Source organism: Saccopteryx leptura, chromosome 10, assembly GCF_036850995.1.
Source record: "Saccopteryx leptura isolate mSacLep1 chromosome 10, mSacLep1_pri_phased_curated, whole genome shotgun sequence".
In the NCBI taxonomy this organism is placed as follows: domain Eukaryota; kingdom Metazoa; phylum Chordata; class Mammalia; order Chiroptera; family Emballonuridae; genus Saccopteryx; species Saccopteryx leptura.
In genome coordinates, this window is record NC_089512.1 from 58796184 (window position 1) to 58819013 (window position 22830).

The 22830-nt window shown below is 43.8% G+C and overlaps 1 protein-coding gene across 2 annotated transcripts in view; it reads left to right on the forward strand.

Annotated features, from left to right (window-relative positions):
• Positions 1-22830, forward strand: part of CACNA2D3 (calcium voltage-gated channel auxiliary subunit alpha2delta 3) — a 1028076-nt gene that overhangs the window by 204375 nt on the left and 800871 nt on the right. For both annotated transcript variants that reach the window (XM_066350330.1, XM_066350329.1), the window contains exon 3: positions 4010-4126. In XM_066350330.1, coding sequence (XP_066206427.1) covers positions 4010-4126 — 117 coding nt within the window. The remainder of the gene's footprint in view (positions 1-4009; positions 4127-22830) is intronic.

Genomic DNA, 22830 nt, shown 5'->3' on the forward strand with positions numbered 1-22830 from the left:
GGAGAGAAACACGTACATGTAACAGATACAGCCAGAGTAATGGCCCCCTGTATAAAAATCGAAAGATTCGGGTAAAGGCTAACTGTGAAATCCATTTTAGTTTTCTTTATCTTAAGTCTCTAGATCAGCGTTAGTTTCAGAATTACTTAAGACAGAGATTGATTTCACTGACTCTGTCAATATTAGACTGACATTAGTTTTGTTTTGTTTTACTCCCTTTTCTTGAACTTTGTAATTTTGGTAGTGAATCAGCCTTGGCTATGAGTGGGTCTCGGCTGTTGGCTTTTGGAGCACATCTGGCAGGCAGCAGAGAACCCCAGGATTTTTGGCTCCAAAGACATTGGCTTGCATTTGAATTTGAGGGAAAGTTTCCAGTAATTGTCACTGAAGTTTTATTCATACAGCAGAGGACGCTGTTAGCTTGAGCCAGGCTGGGGCTGGCTGGAGTCCCACATCCCAGGCTAATCCAGCGCACCTCCCAAGGGGTGGGGAGGTCACCCTTACAGAACTGTGGGACTCTGCAACTGCACTCCTTCCTGGTTCCTTGTTTTGTAACATCACAACTGTTCTGCAACAAGCTTCACCAAGAGAAGTCCTGGAGTATCTGCTGGGTGCTGGGGGATAGTGGGTGACCACAAGAACCTGTCCTCGCCTCCTGGGCCACAGAAGTCACAATGCCAGGAGAATTGAGCACTGAGTGCTCTGGTGGGTCAGAGGGAGAGCGCAGCCTTCTTGTCTTGGGGAACCAAGACCCCCTTGTTGAGGCAGAGGGGAAAACTAGAAGAAGGAATACTGGTTTTCCAGGTGAGATACAAGAGAGAGACTCGGGACAAACATGTAAGATTTCTATGAATGTTTTCAGGGAGCAGGGAGAAACATGACACTTACAACTCATGGTCCGTTGTAGGAAGACACAGAGCAGCTCAGAGCATTTTATACATATTATGGCCGATGTCCGTCTCGGTCCAGACTCAGGTGGTTTAGAATAGCACTTTGTTTATTTCTTTAGGATTACCTTCATTCTGAGAAACGCCAAGTCCTTGGACCTGATGTTCAGGTGAGAGGCCCCATGCCTAGTCTGAGGGTCCCTTCCTGCCCTCTGCCAAGAGTCCATTGGTGAGCCCTCGGGACTGTGTGGCCAGATGCCCCAGACTCTAGGAATTTCAGTTTCTTAAAAATTTTGTTTACTTTTTAAAATTTTATTGATTTGAGAGAGAAAGATTTCTTGTTCCAGTTATTTATGCATTCATTGGTTGATTCTTGTATGTGCCCTGACTGGGGATTGAACCATCAACCTTAGCATATTGTCTTAAATATCAGAGGAATTCTCTCTTTACATTTGTTTCCTTAGAGTCACTCCCTCGGTCCTCAAACTCTACTTTTTTTTTTTTTTTTCAGGACACCCAGTGTTATTGCCTCAAAGGACTTAGGACTCTAAGCTAGGGAGAGAAATGTTTTGTAACACACACACACATACTTTCTCTCTCTGTCTCTTATACACTTACACTCCCCCTGCCTTAGGCCAAGGAAAGGCTGAGCCTCCTTCTACTTTATAAAATGGGGAGAAAATATATATTTATATTTCAAAAATGATCCTGCTCTTAAAAAGTCATTATGTTTTTTACTTCAAAAATGTCTATCTTATTTGACTTAGGGTGAGGGGTAAGCAACATAATCAAATGTCAAAATAACCTGGAGATGTTTTCTCTGAACATATGTACCCTGATTTATCAATGTCACCCCATTAAAATTAATAAAAAATAATAATAAAAATAAATGACTGTAAGGTTACTAGAGCCAAGGTGAGATGTGGAGCCCTTTGTTTTCCTAAATAGGATCTTGGGATGAGGGATTATTAACTTATTCAGGTTTTCTCAACAAATAAGAGTAAATATACTGCTCACAAAAATTAGGAGATATTTCAAAATCAACATGAAGCTATAAAATGTCCCCTAATTTTTATGGGAAGAATTAGGAGATATTTCAAAATGAATATGAAGGGAAAAAATATCCCCAAATTTTTGTGAGCAGTATAAAGTCCCCAATATTTCAGTTCTTCAACCTTTTTGATAGCTACCTAAGTGTAAGGGATTTCTGTTGACACTAAAGGTATTTGGGGTCCTGGCCAGTTAGTTCCGTGTATAGAGTGTTGGCCCAGCATGTGGACATCCCAGGTTTCTTAACCTGTCAGTGCACACAAAAGAAGCGATCATCTACTTCTCTCCCCATCCCACTCCCCCTTTTCTCTGTCTTCCCCTCTCATAGCCAGTGTCTTTATTGGTTCAAGCATTGGCCCTGGGTGCTGAGGATGGCTGTTAGTCTGAATGTGACAGCCTCAGGTGCTAAAAGTAGCTTGATTTATTTGAGCATTGGCCCCAGACAGGGGTTGCTGGGTGGATCCCAGTTGAGGTGCATGTGGGAGTCTGTCTCACTATTTCCTCTCCTTTCAACCTAAGAAAAAAAGTATTTGGAATTCTATATGGAAGGTTTATATTGATAAAATATGTATTTTTTCAGTGGGACCAATATTAAATCTTTAGTTAAACCAAGATTTTTGGTTTCGGGATGCCTTTACAGTCTTACAAAATATTGAGGTGATTATTAAGACCTTTTGCTTGTATGCATTAATTATGTTTATTGATATTTTCCATATTAGAAATTAAACCTAAGAAATTTAAAAATTAATTCAAAACATAAAAGCTCCTTCCATGTTGACATAAAAAAACATTTTATGAAAAGTAAATCTATTTTCTAAAACAAAAGGATTTTGGTTTATTTTTTTCATTTTTGCAAAGATCTGTAATGTTTGATTTAAGAAGAGACAGGTGATTCTCATATCTGCTTCTGTGTTCAGTCCATTATGATTTGTTGAAAGCTATGAAGAAATTCTGACTTTACATATATGTGCTGTTGGAAACCAAGGGGACTTAATGGGCCTGAAAGGCTCTCAAGGACTACTAGTCCAAGGGGGCTTCGGCCACTCTAAGAACTGCTGGTTTAGACAGATACATTGCCAGGCTGTGTGATGTGTTTTAAATGAAAATTATTTTTGAGAATTTTGGAGAACTCTGGGTCAAATCAGTCCCTTATGAACAGACTAACAGATTAAGAAATTTTTGCACTTATTGTACATGCTCCTTTCTGGGAGCTCCTAGAAGGTCCATATGAAGTCCTCCATAATTGAATGGGATTACTAAAAGCCATAGCAAGAACTCTACGATCATAAAGTGTTTATAAGGTGCTCTGCCATGTTACTTTCTTTAATTCCTATTCTAGCTCAAGAGCTGTGTGGCTTTTTCTGTAAAGCAACAGAGAGTAAATATTTTAGATTTTGTGAGTCATTTGGTCTCTGTTGTGACTACTTAACTTGATCAAAGATGTAAACAAATGTGTATGGTTTTATCCCAATAAAACTTTATTTATAGCAATAGGTGATGGATTGGATTTGGCCCAAGGATTGTAGTTTGGTGACTCCTACTGTACTTATACATGAGACTCATAACCTTAAAACTATTTTTCCCTATGACCTCAGTCTTTGGCCATGAAAAGTTAAGTTAGTGATTCAAGGAAAAATAAAATACAAATGTTGAATTTCTTCATTTTTATTTTATGGACATCTGGCATAGTCAGTTTTCAGCAGTGCTGGCTGCAGGATAGCTAATGAATCAGGGAAGTCCTGCAGAAGAATAGCAGACTGTGGTGAGATTGGAAGTCCAGAGTGTTGATTTCAGGAACCGAAGAGGGTGAGTGACATAAAGTTAATTTGTATTAGGGTTTATCCCTTTCTTGAATGTAAGTTAAGTGTCCAAGAGAGTCAGAGCCAGTTTTTATATTTCTCCCTAGTTGTTCTAGTAACCATGAAAGGTAGTCCAATCTCCCCAAATCCAACACAGACAGTCATATTTTAACTCTACTTTTACTTACTCCTTATAGGTAGAGTTGCTGTGACATCATGGGTGTGGTGCTTGTGGTATCATGTGCCTTTAACTGTTGCCCTCCTTCCTTGCAGAAATACAAAGAGTATGAGAAGGATGTTGCCATAGAAGAAATTGATGGCCTCCAGCTGGTGAAAAAGCTGGCAAAGAACATGGAGGAGATGTTTCACAAGAAGTCTGAAGCAGTGCGGGTGAGTACCTCTGCTTCCGGCTCCTTATTGTCTGAGGACACGAGGCAGCTTCAAGGGACTGGCTGTGACGAACTCAACTCTCAGAGGTCAAAACGGACTCAGCTATTATATGAACTCTTTCTTTTCTTAAGTGTAGTTAACCAGGAAAAGCAGTTACTAGGGATGGGAGTGCTATTTCCATATATGGTTCAGGTACCAGATTTCATCTTAAAATTTTATGCCTTCATCAGAGGTAGTACTAATTGTACAGCCATAGAAAATGGCTTATGACTGTGATGCATTTCCTAATTACCAAAAATCATTCAAAAGTACATTGTGGTTCAACTAAGCAACTATAGAAAATGTAAGCAATGCTTGTCAAAATGTGGAATTGAAAATCTCAAAGGAGTAAATTAATCTAGATGAAGTCAGAAGTTCTTTATTTCTGTTGGTATATTACCGTAATTATAATGTTTGTCTTGACTGGTAAGAGCCCCCTGAAATTTCGTATCAGCGGGATGAACAGAACTACAGTGCACAGACATATCATTTTGGATTTCCAAGGTGGTTTCTGACTTTATTCCTTATAGCCAGCTAAACGGGGCACCTTCCTTCCTTGCTTTAGGACATGTGAATGGTGCAGAGCCCTATGTTAATGCCATATTGACACGGGATTGTGGGAAAGAACCGCAGTATGCAGAGTTCTTTATTTCTAATGTGTAGTTTACTTACCTTTCAGTTTTAATGATTATCTCCAGAATCATTTTGCTCTAAAAGAACACTTCCTACTTCAACTTCTTGCACACTTAATTGGCTAAATGAAATTCCCACAAGTTACTTCTGCTTTAGACCCAATGGTCCCACACATTTGTGTGTCTCAAAAACCCTTTGTACTACATTTTTTTTTTTTTTGTATTTTTCTGAAGCTGGAAATGGGAAGGCAGTCAGACAGACTCCCGCATGCGCCCAACCGGGATCCACCCGGCATGCCCACCAGGGGGCGATGCTCTGCCCACCAGGGGGCGATGCTCTGCCCATCTTGGGGCGTCGCTCTGCCGCAATCAGAGCCATTCTAGCGCCTGAGGCAGAGGCCACAGAGCCATCCTCAGCGCCCGGGCAAACCTTGCTCCAGTGGAGCCCTGGCTGTGGGAGGGGAAGAGAGAGACAGAGAGGAAGGAGAGGGGGAGGGGTGGAGAAGCAGATGGGCGCTTCCCCTGTGTGCCATGGCTGGGAATCGAACCCAGGACTCCTGCACGCCAGGCTGACGCTCCACCACTGAGCCAACTGGCCAGGGCTGTACTACATATTTTGATTCAGGGAGGGAGGGGTCGTAGTTTAGTAGGTAAGAGCATGCTTGTGACCTGGGTTCAGTGTCCGCCTTTGTCACTCCTAAGCTTTGGACTGGGGAGAACCAGCCTTCATGAGCCTCAATTTCCTCACCTGTGAGTGGGGAAAACGCACAGCAAGTGGGAAGATACTTGAAAAATCAAACACAGTTAGAATTTTTGAGCCACATAACACAGTCCCTAGCATAGAAAAGTGCTCAGTAAAGGGTAGCTTCTGCTGCTAGCATGATTATTAATTTAAATAAGTTGAGACTTTTTGGTGGAAACTCTGAAGGCCTTTGAAGAAAAAAAAAAAGTTTTTATCTGCCACAGAAGTATTGCTGGGAGAGTCAGGCCTGGGAGCTGCGTGGTGGCCTCCTGTGTGTGCTATGTCACAACATTGAAGCAAGCAGTGTTCTCTCTGGGCAGCGTGGTGGCCTCCTGTGTGTGCTATGTCACAACATTGAAGCAAGCAGTGTTCTCTCTGGGCAGCGTGGTGGCCTCCTGTGTGTGCTGTGTCACGACATGGAAGCAAGCAGTGTTCTCTCTGGGCAGCGTGGTGGCCTCCTGTGTGTGCTGTGTCACGGCATTGAAGCAAGCAGTGTTCTCTCTGGGCAGCGTGGTGACCTCCTGTGTGTGCTGTGTCACAACATGGAAGCAAGCAGTGTTCTCTCTGGGCAGCGTGGTGGCCTCCTGTGTGTGCTGTGTCACAACATGGAAGCAAGCAGTGTTCTCTCTGGGTAGCGTGGTGGCCTCCTGTGTGTGCTGTGTCACAACATGGAAGCAAGCAGTGTTCTCTCTGGGCAGCGTGGTGGCCTCCTGTGTGTGCTGTGTCAGGACATTGAAGCAGGCAGTGTTCTCTCTGGGCAGCGTGGTGGCCTCCTGTGTGTGCTGTGTCAGGACATTGAAGCAAGCAGTGTTCTCTCTGGGCAGCGTGGTGGCCTCCTGTGTGTGCTGTGTCACGACATTGAAGCAAGCAGTGTTCTCTCTGGGCAGCGTGGTGGCCTCCTGTGTGTGCTGTGTCACAACATGGAAGCAAGCAGTGTTCTCTCTGGGCAGCGTGGTGGCCTCCTGTGTGTGCTGTGTCACGACATTGAAGCAAGCAGTGTTCTCTCTGGGCAGCGTGGTGGCCTCCTGTGTGTGCTATGTCACGACATTGAAGCAAGCAGTGTTCTCTCTGGGCAGCGTGGTGGCCTCCTGTGTGTGCTGTGTCACAACATTGAAGCAAGCAGTGTTCTCTCTGGGCAGCGTGGTGGCCATTGAAATCCAAGTCAGACACTTGAAAAAAATCCACCACAATTACTATTTAAAAATACATTTTTAAAATTTATTAATTTTAGCCAGAGAGGAAGGAAGAAAGAGAGAGAGACAGGAACATCTGTCTGCTGCTGTATGTGCCCTGACCGGGGATTGAACTGGCAACCTCTGTGCTTTGGAGCGAGGTATCCAGCCAAGGCAATTACTATTTTTTTACTTATGAAATAAATACCCCTTTGGGGGAACTTTAAGACTATATACATGGGCAAAAGTAGGTGTACAGTTGTGAGCATGTAAAACACAGAGTTTATTCCTGTATTTATTATCTGTTAATTATTGTATTACACAGTATTTGTTTGTATTACAACTGTAAACCTCCCTTTGCCCACCCTTCTATATTGAAAAGTATTAAAGAGAAAAAAAGTGTCCCAAGTCCCACCATCCAGCAGGAAACCACAACCGTGCTCCTTTGTTTTTCCTCCCTTCCTGTATTTTTAATTTGCACTTTTATGCTTGTACCTGTGTGTTTTTCTTTTTTCAAATTTGCGATTGCATTGCCTGTTCACTTTCTTATCCAGTTTCTTTTCATTTCTTTATACCATTATAGGATGAACATTTTCTTGTGTCACTGTATTTTGTGATTTTTCTTAAATGGCTGCATAATATTCTTATGTCTTAATTGATTTGGTTGCCCCTTGTATCTGGATATAAGTTTGCAAGTTTGGTGTAATAATGCTGTAGCAATCAAGCACCTCAGCACCTGCTCTGCTGGGTCTACTTCTGAGGATTTTACAGTTACACACGTCCCCTTATAACAGCCTGACGGCGGAGGAGGATTTTACAGTTACACACGTCCCCTTATAACAGCCTGACGGCGGAGGAGGATTTTACAGTTACACACTTCCCCTTATAACAGCCTGACGGCGGAGGAGGATTTTACAGTTACACACTTCCCCTTATAACAGCCTGACAGCAGAGGAGGATTTTACAGTTACACACTTCCCCTTATAACAGCCTGACAGCAGAGGAGGATTTTACAGTTACACACTTCCCCTTATAACAGCCTGACGGCGGAGGAGGATTTTACAGTTACACACTTCCCCTTATAACAGCCTGACGGCGGAGGAGGATTTTACAGTTACACACTTCCCCTTATAACAGCCTGACGACCGAGGAGGATTTCACAGTTACACACTTCCCCTTATAACAGCCTGACGAAGGAGGAGGAATTCACAGTTACACACGTCCCCTTATAACAGCCTGACGGCGGAGGAGGATTTTACAGTTACACACTTCCCCTTATAACAGCCTGACGGCGGAGGAGGATTTTACAGTTACACACGTCCCCTTATAACAGCCTGACGACGGAGGGTGCAGTCAGTCTCTGTTCCACACAGGAGGAGACTGAGGGGCAGAAGTTAAGTTGCCTTCCCGGGTCACATGGTGAGTGAGGGGGGGCTCCAAGCACATGGAGACCCCAGGGCCACACTCTTCACTTCCGTGCCCTCAGCATTCTGCAGGTGTAACAAGTGCCTTAAGATGAACTCCTGGACACAGAAGGCAGTTCAGAGGCTGTGACCCAGTCTTCAAGGCTTGTTATGCCTGTGAAAACATTTCTGTCCAGTAGGGCTGTGCCAGTTCACTCCTTCCAGCAGGAGCGGTATGTGGTGGCTCCTTTTCCTGAACTCTTGCAAAAACAATAAAGATGTTTGATCTGTTTTAAATAGCACTAACAATATTGTCAGTCTGAGAAGGGGAAATGCTATTATTGTTTTAACTGGCATTTCCTTGTGAATCACAAAATTTTAGAGTAGATCTAGAGACATGAATGTCCAATGACTTCTGCCATTGACAGGCAAGAAAGCCCTGGGGTGTGAAACTCGGGGTGGGGGGATGCTGTGCAGCATGTCACCCTGGCAAAGTGGACCAGCCAGCACCAGAGCCTGGAATCTGCTGCTCAGAGGCAGGGGCCCACATGGCAGGTGAGCCAGGGACGAATCTCAGCTCTGCCCCATGGTGGGAGGCTGGTGAGCAAAGCTAAGCAACCCAGTAGAGCTTTTTCCTCATTGACCTCCCTGGAGATGCTGGGAAGAGTCAGTGATGTACTAATCTGCTTATGGTTACTGAGTTCACTGTGTACCAGGTCCTGCACACTGGTCAACTCACTTCACTCTTGCATCGACCCTGGGAGTGAGACACTGTTGTTTCAGGGATGAGCCCACAGGGCTGGCAGGGTGAAGTATTTTGCCCAGGTCACGTGGGCAGACTCAGTGGCATCCCTCTCCTCCCAGGTAGGAGCACTGCAGTACCTCTGTGTGTATCTGTGTGCAGGGCGCAGCACAGGGTCTGGGAACAGTAAATGCTCAGTCTGTGTTGGCTGTTATTCCTGCTCAAGGGATCTTCTAAGTGTGAAGATTTAATCGTGAGGGAGCCTTGAAGCTTCAGGAGGCTTCCGGGCAATGACAGGAGGAAATCAAATTTTGAAACTTTTTTGCTTTAAATTAGTGAAGTTGAAACAAAATAAAAGACTGATATGATTGGTGTGGTTCCTTTGAAAAGGAAAAAAAAAAGTTGCTCTGTTTAAATCGAAAAGTCCCCACAGTAAAGGCCTCCAGGATTCTCTGAAATGTGTATTTTATGTGTTTCAAAATAGATGTACAAGGCCCTTTGTGAGCACGCTTGATGCCATAAAATCTAGGTTAACTGGTCCAGTGACATGTGGGCTTCTCCACTGCTCCCAACCTTAAAACAGGAAAGAGGGCTTGTATGTCAAGTTGGGTTTGGTCGGGAGAGTCTCTTTGTTGAGATTGGCCCTGTCCCCCCTTGTCAGCAGGGCAGCTCTCTTGGCAACAGTCATGAACCCTGTGGCATTTGGAATGAGATGAGGTGGCTGCTGGGAGGCTCCTGGATGTTGGTTTATGTTGGGCCACACTATAATGATGCCTTACTTCTTGAATAGGAATGGTTGCTATTTGCCTGTGGGATTTAGGAGCATTTGGAGAGTGAAGACCTCAAATCCAAATGTGCCTGAGGTTTTGCCGTGGAGTCATTATTTGCAGCATTGCCCTAGAACAGTGGTCCCCAACCTTTTGTGGGCCACAGACCGGTTTAATGTCAGAAAATATTTTTACGGACTGGCCTTTAGGGTGGGATGGATAAACGTATCACGTGACCGAGACAGGTATCAAGAGTGAGTCTTAGACAGATGTAACAGAGGGAATCTGGTAATTTTTTAAAAATAAAACATTGTTCAGACTTAAATATAAATAAAACGAAAATAATGTACATTATTTATTCTTTCTCTGCGGTCCAGTACCAAATGGCCCACGGACCAGTACCAGTCCGTGGCCTGGGGGTTGGGGACCACTGCCCTAGAAGACACCTAGAAAGGGCACAGGGCCCTTTCTTTCCTGTGCCACCCACTGAGCAGTGACCTTCTTCTCAAACAGCCTAGGAAAAGAACAGATTTTAGCACGCGCTCCATCACTGCGATGCCCCACACCTAGCTGTCTTCCATTTCCAAGCCCCCATGTCCACCCTCAGCAGTGAGTCAGGGTGGAGAGCCTAGTGCCTCTGCGAGTGTCTTCCTGCCACAAACGGATTCAGCACCAAGTACTCACCAACGGTGGATGACTGGGAGGACTCAGGATCATATGGAAGAAAATACTCGCAAACAACACTAATGATTAAAATTTCCATTGATGTATGTAAAATATTCATGAGACTGGCAACAGAAATTTAGAAAATGGCACTAACACCTTTAGTGTGCGCAGGCAGCTAAGTTAGTGCTGGAAAAAGGAAGGAGTAGCCCATCCTCTGACAGGACTGTCGTCTCTCGCTGTTCTACGGTGTTGATCTTTTTCTGTCCCTTCTGGCTTGATTTCATCATTTTACCCCATCACTTTTCCCAGTGATTAGTTGAATCAGAGTGATTTTATCATACTCATCGCCTATTTGAATTACTCTCCATTATGCAATTATCCTATCACAGAAAGTCCTATTTTCTCGCCATCAGATGTCTGAAGTAAATGTGAAACCTGAAATGGGCTGCTCATTTCATAACCTCTGTTATCTGGCTGGTAATGGACTATATGCAAATTAGAAATAACCTCAGCTTTAATAATTGCCATTAACACAGTAGTAACGTCAGTATGGTAGTATTTTTTAACTAATATTTTCTAGCGTGTTTTAATGCCTTTATTGGTGGTTTAAATAATTTTTCCAAATCCACTTGATGTGGGTGGTCTTAACTTAGATATAGATCAGGTTTGAGGTGGCCACACTGCTCCTTGTTCTGGTGCATGATGATTGTGCCCAAAGCATTATCTATCCCCCAACTTCTTTGTTCGGACTTATTCATGTGGCCAAGCCCTCAATTGATGTTGCTGCTAAGCAGTTTATCAAGTTTTATGTCCTATGAATGGACAAGAAATGGAATTGATGTGCTTTCAGTTCATTAACATTTCAAGGGAGATATTTCACACACTGAGAATGGAGGAAGTGACGTGTGTCAGTCCTCGGGCAGCTGAAGACTCCCATTGGACATTTCTTAGATGACACCTGGAAATGCTCGACTGGTCACCGGTCTCAGCCCATGTCAGATTCTGATTGGAGGCATGTCTGACACAGCTCCCCTTTCTTCTGTCTTGCTGACGGTGACAGATTCTTTTCCCTGACTGAGAGGGGGAGAAGGCATTCCTCTTGGGACAGGTTGCCCGGGCTTTCCTTTGTCTTTAAAACCCGAGCCTCCAGCCCCTCCCAGGGACCTCTGAGCCGGCACAGCTGAGAGTTTGCCGTTGAGGCCCCTGTAGCAGGTGACTGAGGAACTGCTCATATCTAATGATCAGGATGTACTTTTTAGAGAGATTCTAGCACTGCCTCCAGGGTGGGCACTGCCTTCATCACACTGATTTGGGCAGGAATTGTAACGCCCATCTGTCCTGGTTTTGGGTGTTCCTGGTTTCATGGCCAGGCACTGGCCCACACAGCTCCCACCATTGGGCTTTACGGAACTCTGGCCTCCAGAAACTTGCACAGGGTTCACAGAGAGGATTATCGAATGGTATCCATCACGGTAGCACATCAGCCAAAACATTAAGCATTTTATTGGCTGTTCCAATTCAGTTATCTAAAAGTCTCTAAGAGAACAAACTTCAGTGGGGACTGTGAAGAGACAAAAGAGCAGGTCGTAGCTAAACTCACAAAGTGAGAATTCTGTTGTTTTCAGAACTTGGATAAGATATTGAGTGAATTTTGAAAGCAACATGAAGCTCATACTTGTAAATAAACTTAATCCTGTTTTGCTTATTTTTCGATTTACATTGATAAAATGACAGCTCCAGCACTCGAGGAAGAGGGTTCTGCTTAAAAATAAAATGCACTCGCTCCTTGGGAGAAGTAGAGAGAGACTGGGTCGGTCGTACGTGGAGTTTCCCCCTTCCTCTGCTACCTGCTGTTCATGGCAGGGCCGATTCCCATTACAGCTGTACTGTGGAAAGTAATTGCTGTTGTACAGTAATTCAATTTCAGTGCATTCACGCCTCGGTTCACCGATAGGGGTTTATCTGGAGGAACCTGGGACTTGAAAGCTTTTTATCGAGAAATTCCACATGCAGCAAGACGTTTTTCCTAGGGAACGAATATCAGCATTTGCATTTAATAAACATTTACCTACTCAAGAAAGATGGAATTTTCCCTTTGCGGAAGAGATTTACGCCCCTCTTCCCAAAAAAGCTAGAGGCTACTATTAAAGCGACTTTCTCTAGCTGTTTTCTTGATGGGTATGTGTCTACATATGTATGACTATAAAACACACCTATGTTTTTATGTAAATATATATTTGCTGAGGCGTGAAAATCAGGGTGTGCCCAAGGAAAGCATGCGGTATACGAAAAATACATGCTATGGGAGGGATTAATGTCTACAGGACTTCCATGAACACTTCTGGTTCAAAAGCCATTTGTATCTGCAGGCAAGGTGCAGATTGTTGACGTGACACACTTTCAAAATGACACCCATTAAGTTGGAAATGAAATCAACCGTATTTTTTATAAGCTTTTAAATTAAGTAAAGGTTTTAAGACACCTGATCCTCCCTGTATAAAATGACTCTTAGATCATAAGGACTCTAGATATTAACTCTAAAATGAGCTGTAGCGATTAGGGGTAGAAGACCCCAAACGTTACCATGATGGCCTCAGCAAGGTGACTGTCCACATCTAAAAATTTTTTCTGCCTTGTGTTCATATCTGATCTCATCTCAAAATTTCAAAACTTGCTCCTTGAAAGAGGAGTAAATTTGTTACTTAAAAAATAAAAATAAAAAAGAAGTTTTAAGTCACAAGTGAAGAAGGAAAAGATTATTATTTTTGGGGTTGCTTTATCCTGTGGCCTATTTACCTTCTTTTCTCCCTCCCTTTCTCTTTCTCCCTCTCTTTTTTGCATACTGGATTACAAAATTCCATGCCTATATGTTATAGAATTTAAAGTAGAAACCTCAAACCAGAAGAAACAAAAAATAGTAACAATCTAGACTCACCAGTTCTGATGAGGTCAGCGAACCATTCTTGGTTAATGATTGAGGGTAAAACCACAGGGGACCGTGTGGTCTTCATGGAGTTTACCCCCAAATAGGGTTGGGGTTTCCGCTAACATACTTTGGAGACTCACAGAGAGGCCCAGGAGGCTGTTGTCCCACCCACATTGACAGTGAGCAGCTCGCTTGCCTCCTGCGGGAGATGAGCTTCTCAGGAAGGGAGGAAGGGAGAACTGCTGGGCACTGTGCATAGGCCACTTCACCTCTGGCTCCTCGGTCACCTCCCGTTCCACCAGCCCCTGGTGCTGGAAGTTGGGTCGGCTTGGTGAACTGTATCCTAGTAGTCCTCCTCTTCTATGTTGGCCTATAGAAAGAGCTCTTTTATGTGGGTAGACCACTGTACCAAACCTTCCTCAACTTCATGGTTCTTTTGTCCCATTTGTAAATATTTGACTAGAAGTTTCCCATTTTCAGTTATATGGAAGAGTTAGTTTGGGGTTTTCTGTGTAACTCAACTCAACCATGCTTTTTTTTAAAAATACTTTTTTGTTTTGTTTTTACTGATTGTACAATGCATGGTGCTTGTAAAAGAAAAAAGAATGTGAAGAAAACGATGAAGGGGAAAGAAGGGGTCACACCACTAAAGGGCATACCATCTTTAACACCTTTTGCTTTTAAACATCTTAATTTCTATTCTTCCAGATTTTTCTTCTATTTGAGCATGTGTGTATACACACATGTGTATGCACACGTGTGTTTATATTCCCTTCTAAAACATTGGGGTATACTTCCTTATAACCAGCTTTTCTTTTCTTGTTTAAAGTTTAAGTGTTGTGGACATCTTCCCATGTCTGTGAATGCACACTTCTGTTCTGCATGCCTGGATAGTAGCCTTCTTCCTGGATGTCCCAGTCAGGCAATTGTCTCTTGGGGAGCATTGATATCATTTGCAATGTTTCACTATTATAAACAATAAAACGATGAACTCTCCTGCAGAGAAGCATTTGTCCATTTATTTGATGCATTCATTAGGATGTATTCTTAGGAGTAAGATCAAGGATTTTGGTACCTTGCCAGCTTGTCTCCCAGATGGCATCTGCCCGCTTGTGCTGCCACCTGTGTGGCAGGACAGCTACTGTTTCTTCCCTTTCCACTCTAGCATTTGACAGTTGTTAGTTTTTTAGTCTTTGTCCATCTTAAAGGCAAAAGGTGGGAACCTCATTTTGCTTTATTTCTTTAACTCCTCACTGTCTGGCACGATGGGTCTTTTCTGGTTCGCCACCTGCCCTGCACCAGGGTTTGGGGGAAATCACGCAGTGTCACGGAACATGGCTGTCAGTGCCACAGCACAGAGAAGGCCCAGTGCTGGCTGCCCATCATCCCACTGAGAGGTGTGTGAGCCAGGCACGGGTTTGGACGCACTGGGACACCCTACCATAGGAGAAAGTCACTAGTTCCAAGAAAACGAGCTGGTCAGACTTTGTCATTGGAAAAGGACCCTATCCTTTGAGGACCAGAGTCACTGTGGTTCTCTTATGGGACCATGTAGGAAAGTTGACCATTTTTTATAGGTTCATTGGTCATTTCTTCTTCCTCTCCTTCTCTCTTTTTTGTCTTCTTTTAATAAACTGCCTCTTACTACCCTTTCCTACCATCTATACTAATACAGTACCATACCATACCATACCACTTTACATTTTTGTCCTGACTCTAGCTCCAGTACCCATCACAGGGTCTGAACCTATAGTTAATTGCTCATTAAATAATTGTTGACTGACTCACAGACCTTCGCCTTGGAGTCAGGATACCTAGAAATCAGAGTGATCATGGGTTACATCTATTCCCTTGACCAGAGAATTCCTGAATACTGAAGGGAAAAGAAATGGATTTGAGCTTCATTATAGAGAAACTGTGGGGTTCATAGACTTAGACCCTTCACTGTCTGTTTGTGTAAATGAGATGTGTGTGTGCTGCTCCAAGTCAAGCTGCTCCAGCTTAGACTCTAGTTGTGGGTTTCAGCTCAGTCCCTCCTGCGGACCTGCTTTTAGAGCCCGCTTTTAGGACTAGGTGAATGGAGAAGTTGAAATGGGCAGACATCAGGCCACTTGCTAAGAGTGGGAATAAAAGGTTAATGACTTCCATAGAGGAAAACAAATCATCTTTCTCCCTTCCTCTATCCCTCCTCTTTCTTTCCTTCCTTCATATTTTGTTGATACTGATAAAGGAAGACTTGATTCCTATACAGGGGAGGGAGGAGGAAGTCAGTATAGTGAGGTCATGACTTAGCAAAATAACCGCAAATTCCCTGGTGTTCCCTTTGTCTGACTGAGTGAGCTTTTGGTACTAATGCACAGGCTGGACTCTAGAGCTACGGTGCATGCCCCCAGGCTGGGCAGATGTTTCTCCTCCTGTGGCAGGTAGTAAACCCCTCCTGTGGCAGGCAGCCTGCTACCCCTAAGAAATGGAACAAACTGATGCTATGAGCAGGTTCAAGAGGAGTTCCATAAATCTGAGTGATGTCATGAAGGAGAATTTTGGAGCGATGCTGAGAATAGTGGATGCTGGGCTTGGTGTTGTCCCAGCTGTAGCATTGCTGGACTGTAGCACTCATCTAGAGCCCTGCCCCACCCCTGCCAGCACTGTCTGTCACAGCATCCTGCTTCCTCCCTTTATCCATGTTTTGATTGCTTTCTCATATATGTCTCGATTGGGGGTCTCTAGCCGAGCCAGTGGCCCCTGCTCAAGCCAGTGACCTTGGGCTCAAGCCAGCGACCATGGGGTCATGTCTGTGCTCTCACACTGAAGCCAGTGACCCTGCACTCAAACTGGTGCCCTCAGAGTCTCAATGTCCCAGGCTGAGGCTCTATCCACCCACTGTGCCACCACCTGGTCCACGTTGTGAGAGAAGCTGTACTGACTCTGTTTATCTCAGCATTGACTTGCAGCTTGCCAGCCTGTGCCATAGAACCTGCTTCATGGGGGCAGGAACATGACAGCCATGTTTCTCCTCATGTCCCCAGAGTCCAGGTAGTGTGCTCGGTGAGTGTCCATGGTCTATCACACTGGCAATGATGATGTCATGGGGTGAGTGCTCATGCTTGGCAAGACCATCTGGTCACCAGGACACAGTGCTAGGTAAGGCCCAAGCGCTTCCTGCATGTTTTTGCCTTCCCGCCCACTGTTCCCACTAAATGGTCCATTTGTCCTCTGGCTCACAAGTGAAGTTTGGATTTGCTATATAGTGATAAAGAAAAAGAGAAAAGATTGCCTTAGCTTCCAAAGTAAAATGTCATTTAAAATCATAATTCTCATTTCCCTTGCCTATTTATCTTTTCTATTAAAAAAGAAATCCATTTTGAAAGATTTCATGTCGCTTTGGTCAAGACTGAGTAGACCAAGTAGCCTGGAGAAGAGAGCTCTGTGGCCACGAGACCCTGTGTGAAATTACAGGGCAGGGCCCTGCCTTCAGCCCAAGTAACAATTACACCCCATCAGGGAGCCCTGCAGAGCTGCCGGGGTCCCTGAGGCTCTCTGATGGCCTCACCCTCTAGAACAGAAGAGCAGGTGACAGGTACTCATGCAGGACACTGTCTGACCCACGGTGGGGTGAGGTAGGGGTGGGGAGGGGAGCTCAGCGCAGCAATAGGTTCTTCCTTTGATTTTTCAGAGTCGTACATGGTTATTTCAGCACACCAGACCAGGTTGAAAATAATGCCACTCAATTTATTCTTGTGTGAGGTAAAGGAAATCTTAAAAGGTTAATGGGTGGGAGGAAATTATAGTGAATCACTGAAGTGTCACAATCGAAAGATCCAAATGATAAAACTAAGTCACAGGACTAATAATAACAATAATAAAAGGCCATTGGCTATAATTGTATGAATTACTGGCAACAAATTAAAGGTTTTCAGAAATATTTTGAACGCATAGTTAGTATGTTTCACCAAGGATGTGTGGCGGCATCAGTCGTCTTTTTTTGGTCTTCACTGCGTTTCCTGTGCGGAGGTAAGCAACAGCTGGTCCTGCAAACATGGGGGGGGGGGGGTTATTTATGTTTTCTAAATTAGGTGATGGGGGGAAAGTGAAAAGGTAGTTAGAATTTATTGATATTTCATTTGAACTCATTCAGGGGAGGGATGACAACCTGTTCCAGCAATCAGAATCTTTGTTAAAAATGAGCTGGGATACCGGTGATTGCACACTCCGAGCTGTGGTGGTTGCTTGTCGGGCACCACACAATGCTTTGTACTATCAGGGACAAATGTGGACTTTCTTTTCTTGTGTATTTTTTTTTCTTTTCTTTTTTTTTTTTTTGGTATTTTTCTGAAGCTGGAAACGGGGAGGCAGTCAGACAGACTCCTGCATGCGCCCGACCGGGATCCACCTGGCATGCCCACCAGGGGGTGATGCTCTGCCCATCCGGGGCGTCGCTCTGTTGCGACCAGAGCCACTTTAGCACCTGGGGCAGAGGCCACAGAGCCATCCCCAGCGCCTGGGTCATCCTTTGCTCCAATGGAGCCCTGGCTGCGGGAGGGGAAGAGACAGACAGAGAGGAAGGAGAGGGGGAGGGGTGGAGAAGCAGATGGGCACCTCTCCTGTGTGCCCTGGCCGGGAATCGAACCCGGGACTCCTGCACGCCAGGCCGACGCTCTACCACTGAGCCAACCGGCCAGGGCCTCTTGTGTATTTTTTAATTGATTTTTTGGGGGGGGCGGTCATGTCTGTTGAGAAGGAAAATTCTCTCTTTGGGAATACACTTAGAAACCTCCGTCACTGTGCACCCAGTGATCCAGAGCAGCTCCTCACTGTTTGATGGGCTTTGCAGGGAGGAATTTCTGCAGTGGCCCCTAGAAGCCTGTGGTGTCCATCAGAAAGCAGACCTTTATCTTGGCCATGACGGGGAGTTGCTGACAAGTATTCCGGCACCCTCTAGTGAGGAGGCATCTCTTTTCTCAAGCAGGTGCCTCTGTAAGAACTTCAGATAGGGCAAAGGTGCTGGTTCCAACACTTTCATCAAGAGGTGAGCAGACGCTGCCAGCTGCCAGGGGTCATGGGAGCAGCCCAGGCATGGCCAGACTTGCAGGGGACGCGGCATGCGGCAGCTGTGTGGCCAGCTACACCGTGGCCTCTGTTAAGAAGTTTGTTGAGTCAGGCCGGCTGTTTCCATGAGGACTTCCCCAATGTGCTCCATGCACTACCCCTTGGTGAGCTGGGCATCTGTTGTTGTAGTCCCTTTGGCCATGGTCTGGGAGCAGTGCGGTTCTTGCCAGGAACTCAGAGTTAGCCTCTGAGGTCATACATGGTGGAGATGATTTACTCCTGGGAAGTGGGTTCAGCCCTCTTCCTGTGGCAAAAGGGAGCACAGAGTGGAATGTGGATGTTCACACCCCCAGGAATTGCTTCAGTGGAGATGGGGAGTCAGAATTAACATCTGTATCACAGCTGTGCCCCTGTGGCCCCAGGCTAGTCCTGGTTGTAGACAGGGGTTACTGGAGCTGTGTGGACTTTGAAAAAAAATGAAATCGAACAAAAATATGAAGTGCTATAAAAATATCCTGATTCAAAGCTTGAAAAATTGAGAGGGGTGGCGTCCTAGCTCCCCATCCCCACATGGAGCTCCCAGTTTGCGGCGTCCATGCCATCCTCCTGTCATGTATTTTGCCTCTCCGTTCCCCCAAAACGTCGAGTTTGCAACCCTGGATTAGTCAGATCAGGGGTACAACCTTTTCCAGGGGACATAGCACAGTGTCTGAGTGAAGTTTGAAAGCTCATAAGTAGGATACTCACAACTTGTATAATTCACTCTACATAAAATAAGCTGGAATCATTGCCTTTGTCATCATCACATTATTGAGTGCTTCTCCTTTGCCAGGACCCCCTGCTATGCCTTACATATAATATACACTGCTTACACAAATTAGGGGATCAGGGAACGTGCAGATACTCCAGTACTTTCAGCCTTTTGTATAGTGCATTTTCACCAATGAAATAAAAGTTGGTTTTGCATCTCATTTGTATAATCGAACAACTTTCTTTGACTTACTGTTTGCTTTTCTGATGTTCTTGTTTAATAAAAAAAAATCAAATTCTTTTTTTTATCACTTCATATTTATTTTGAAATATCCCCTAATTTTTGTGAGCAGTGTATTATCTCAAATAAATGTTACAACCTTGTGAAGTTGGATTAAAACAGTTCTGGGCTTGGGGTATGGGGGTGCTCATTCACAGGACAGCAGATAAGAAAACATTGCAAGAAGGGGGGACTCTCTGTCTTTCTCTCTGTCATTTTGAGAACCACCACGAGACTGCCTCTGAGATTTTCTTCACCTTTAACATTTTAGGATTTTAGCCTTTATTTTAGGCTCTCATCCATAAGAAGTCCTATTGGTCTTGTATATATTTTCCCCATCTCCAAGAAGATCTGATCTAAGTAAATAATTACCAATCTGGTCTCATTCACAGAATCAGGACACAAAAACCATAATGGCACCCTCTCTCTCAGCCCCTCTTCCCCAGAACACACTTTCCCGTTAGAATGATGACTGAGACCATATCACTCATGAGGGGAAGGGGATAAAAAATGCTCAAAGTGGTTATATTTTAATATGTGGCACTTATCTCTCTGTGCAGGCACCTTACAGGAAAAATAATTTATCAAACTTCATTCAAGAAAAAAGAGCATTAAGCCTTCATCAACAACAACATCAAAACCTCACTATGGCAGGAACAGGTTATTTTAGCAGAATTAACAGGAAGAAATTAGCCTGTATATCCTTCCTTTTTATCACAATATGGTTCATTTACATATTTGAAATTTCACATTTGCATAGCCAATGATTTTAAATTATATTCTCACATCTCCTTTCTGATGTTTGTCATGTGGATAACTTGTCTTAATAACTGGGTTGTTCTCATTTAAAAAACAGTTATCTAATCATCGGCCTGACCGTGAAAACACAGCAGCCAGTTAGCTTGGCAATTTTTTTAAACAGTTTTAGTGATATAATTCACATATGATACAAGACATTCATTTAAAATATACAATTCAGTATATCCACAGAATTGCACAGCCATCACCTCAGTCAACTGTAGAAGGTTTTTTTTTACAGGGACAGAGAGAGAGTCAGAGAGAGGGATAGATAGGGACAGACAGGAACAGAGAGAGATGAGAAGCATCAATCATCAGTTTTTTGTTGTGGCGCTTTAGTTGTTCATGATTGCTTTCTCATATGTGCCTTGACCGTGGGCCTTCAGCAGACCGAGTAACCCCTTGCTCAAGCCAGTGAACTTGGGTCCAAGCTGGTGAGCTTTGCTTTTTTTTTTCCCTCAAACCAGATGAGCTTGTGCTCAAGCTGGCGACCTCGGGGTCCCGAACCTAGGTCCTCTGTATCCCAGTCCGACACTCTATCCATTGCACCACCGCCTGGTCAGGCTACTGTAGAAGATTTTTATCAGACCAAGGAAAAGCCTGTCCCCATTAGCAGCCACTTCCCATTCCTTCTGAAACCTCCTGCCTCCAAGGAGACTAGGCAAACCCTCTTCTACTTTGTGTTCCCAAGGATTTACCTACCCTGGACACTTCATGTAAATGGGGTCATACAGTGTGTGGTCTTTTGTGACTGATTTTTTTCACTAAGTATAATGCTTTTACAGAATATCTGTATTGTAACATGTACTGATGCTTCATTCTTTGTTATGCTCAAATAATTTTCTATTGTTTGGAAATACCACATTTTGTTTATTTCTTCATCAGTTGATAGTCATTTGGGCTGGTTCCAGTCTTTGGCTATAATAACTAATCCTGCTATGAACACTTGTTGTACAGGTTTTTGTGTGGGTATATGTAGGAATAGAATTACCAGATCATATGGCAATTCTAAGTTTAATCTTTTGAGGAACTGCCAGACTATTTTTTAAAGTGACAGTACCATATTACATCCCCGTCAGCAATGTGTGAGAGTTCTGACTTCTCTGTATCCTTGCCAGCACTTATTATTATGTCTTTCTGATTATAGCCATCCTGGTGAGTATAAACTGGTATCACTATGTGTGTGTGTTTTAAAAAATTTATTTATTTTAAAAAATTTATTTATTAACACTGGTTAACAAAATTATACAGGTTTCAGGTGCACAATTCTACAACACCTGTATACTCTATTGTATGTTTACCACCCCAAATCAAGTCTCTACCCAACACCATTTATCCCTCCTGTACTCTCCTCTACTTCCCCCTCTCCTATTCCCAGCAATCACCACACTGTTGTCCATGTCTATGAGTTTTCTTTTTGTTCAGTACCTTCAGAATGTAGCCCACTTCCCAACAGCTGCTAGCCTGCTTTTTTTCTGAGCCATTGTGGTTTTGACTTGCATTTCCTTAATGACTAATAATGTTAAGCATGTTTTTATGTACTTGTTGGTCGTTTGAATATCTTCCTTGGAGAAATTCCTGTTTAGATCCTGCCCATTTTTAAATTGTGTTATTTTTTAAGTGATTGAGTTTAAAGAATTCTTTATATATTCTAGATGCTCATCCCTTATAAGATAGATGATTAGCAAATATTTCCTCCTATTCAGTGGGCTGTCTTTTCACCTTGGTGATATCCTTTGTAGCACAAAAGTTTAATTTTGACAAACTCTAATTTATCAGTTTTCCTTTTTGTTGGTTTTACTTTGATGTCATATCTAAGAAATCATTGCCTAATCCAACATCATAAAAATTTGTACCTATGTTCTTTTTTAAGAGTAGCTCTTACATTGAGATCTTGGATCCATTTTGAATTAATTTTTGTATATGGTGTGAGGTAGGGTTCCAGCTTCATTCTTTCCATGTAGATATCAAAAGTCCCAGGATCATTTGTTGAAAAGTACCCTTGCAACTTAAAGTGAGTTTCTTTTAGCCCTGACATCGAATCAACCCAGTGCTGTCACCTGAAGAGCCTGGATCCTTAGAGCTGGAGTCATAACTACACTGTCTGTGCTGACTCTGAAAAGCATATGTTAAGCACTATCTACATGTTATCTGATTGAATACTTACAATCCCTGTCAGAGCTGGGCAGAGTTATTACTAGTTATTAACCCGTGTTATAGGTGAAGCAACAGAGGCCCAATTTCTTCTTACTAGTAGTGGGTAGTTGAGATTCCAACCAGGCAATCTTCTTTCAGCCATGCTGTAATGCCTCTCCTTGGGCTTTTAATAAGATCCCATAAACAGTGGGTGCAGGGGCCAGGAACCTGGCTCATCACTTAAGGCATCTCATCTTAGCATTTACAGAATATGACATTCACTAGAATAGCCAAGGAATATTGTTAGAAGGGAGATTTCATTTCATTTGTCTGAGATTCTGCACTTCCAGCTGGCTCACAGGTAAAGCTGAGATGCTTCTAGTCAAAGGATCGCCGTCTGTGTTGAGAGGGATTAGCTCACTGGTTCACAAACTTTGCTGCACACTGGAACCATCTGGAAGCTTAAAACTTTGACTGCCTGGCCGCACCCACAGAGGTTCTAATTGAGCTGGTCTAGGTGTGGCCTGGGCATGGGGAGTTTGAAAAACTCCCAGGAGGTTCTGGTGTGTAACCAAGTCTGACTAGCGCTGTGTTATCTTATCCTG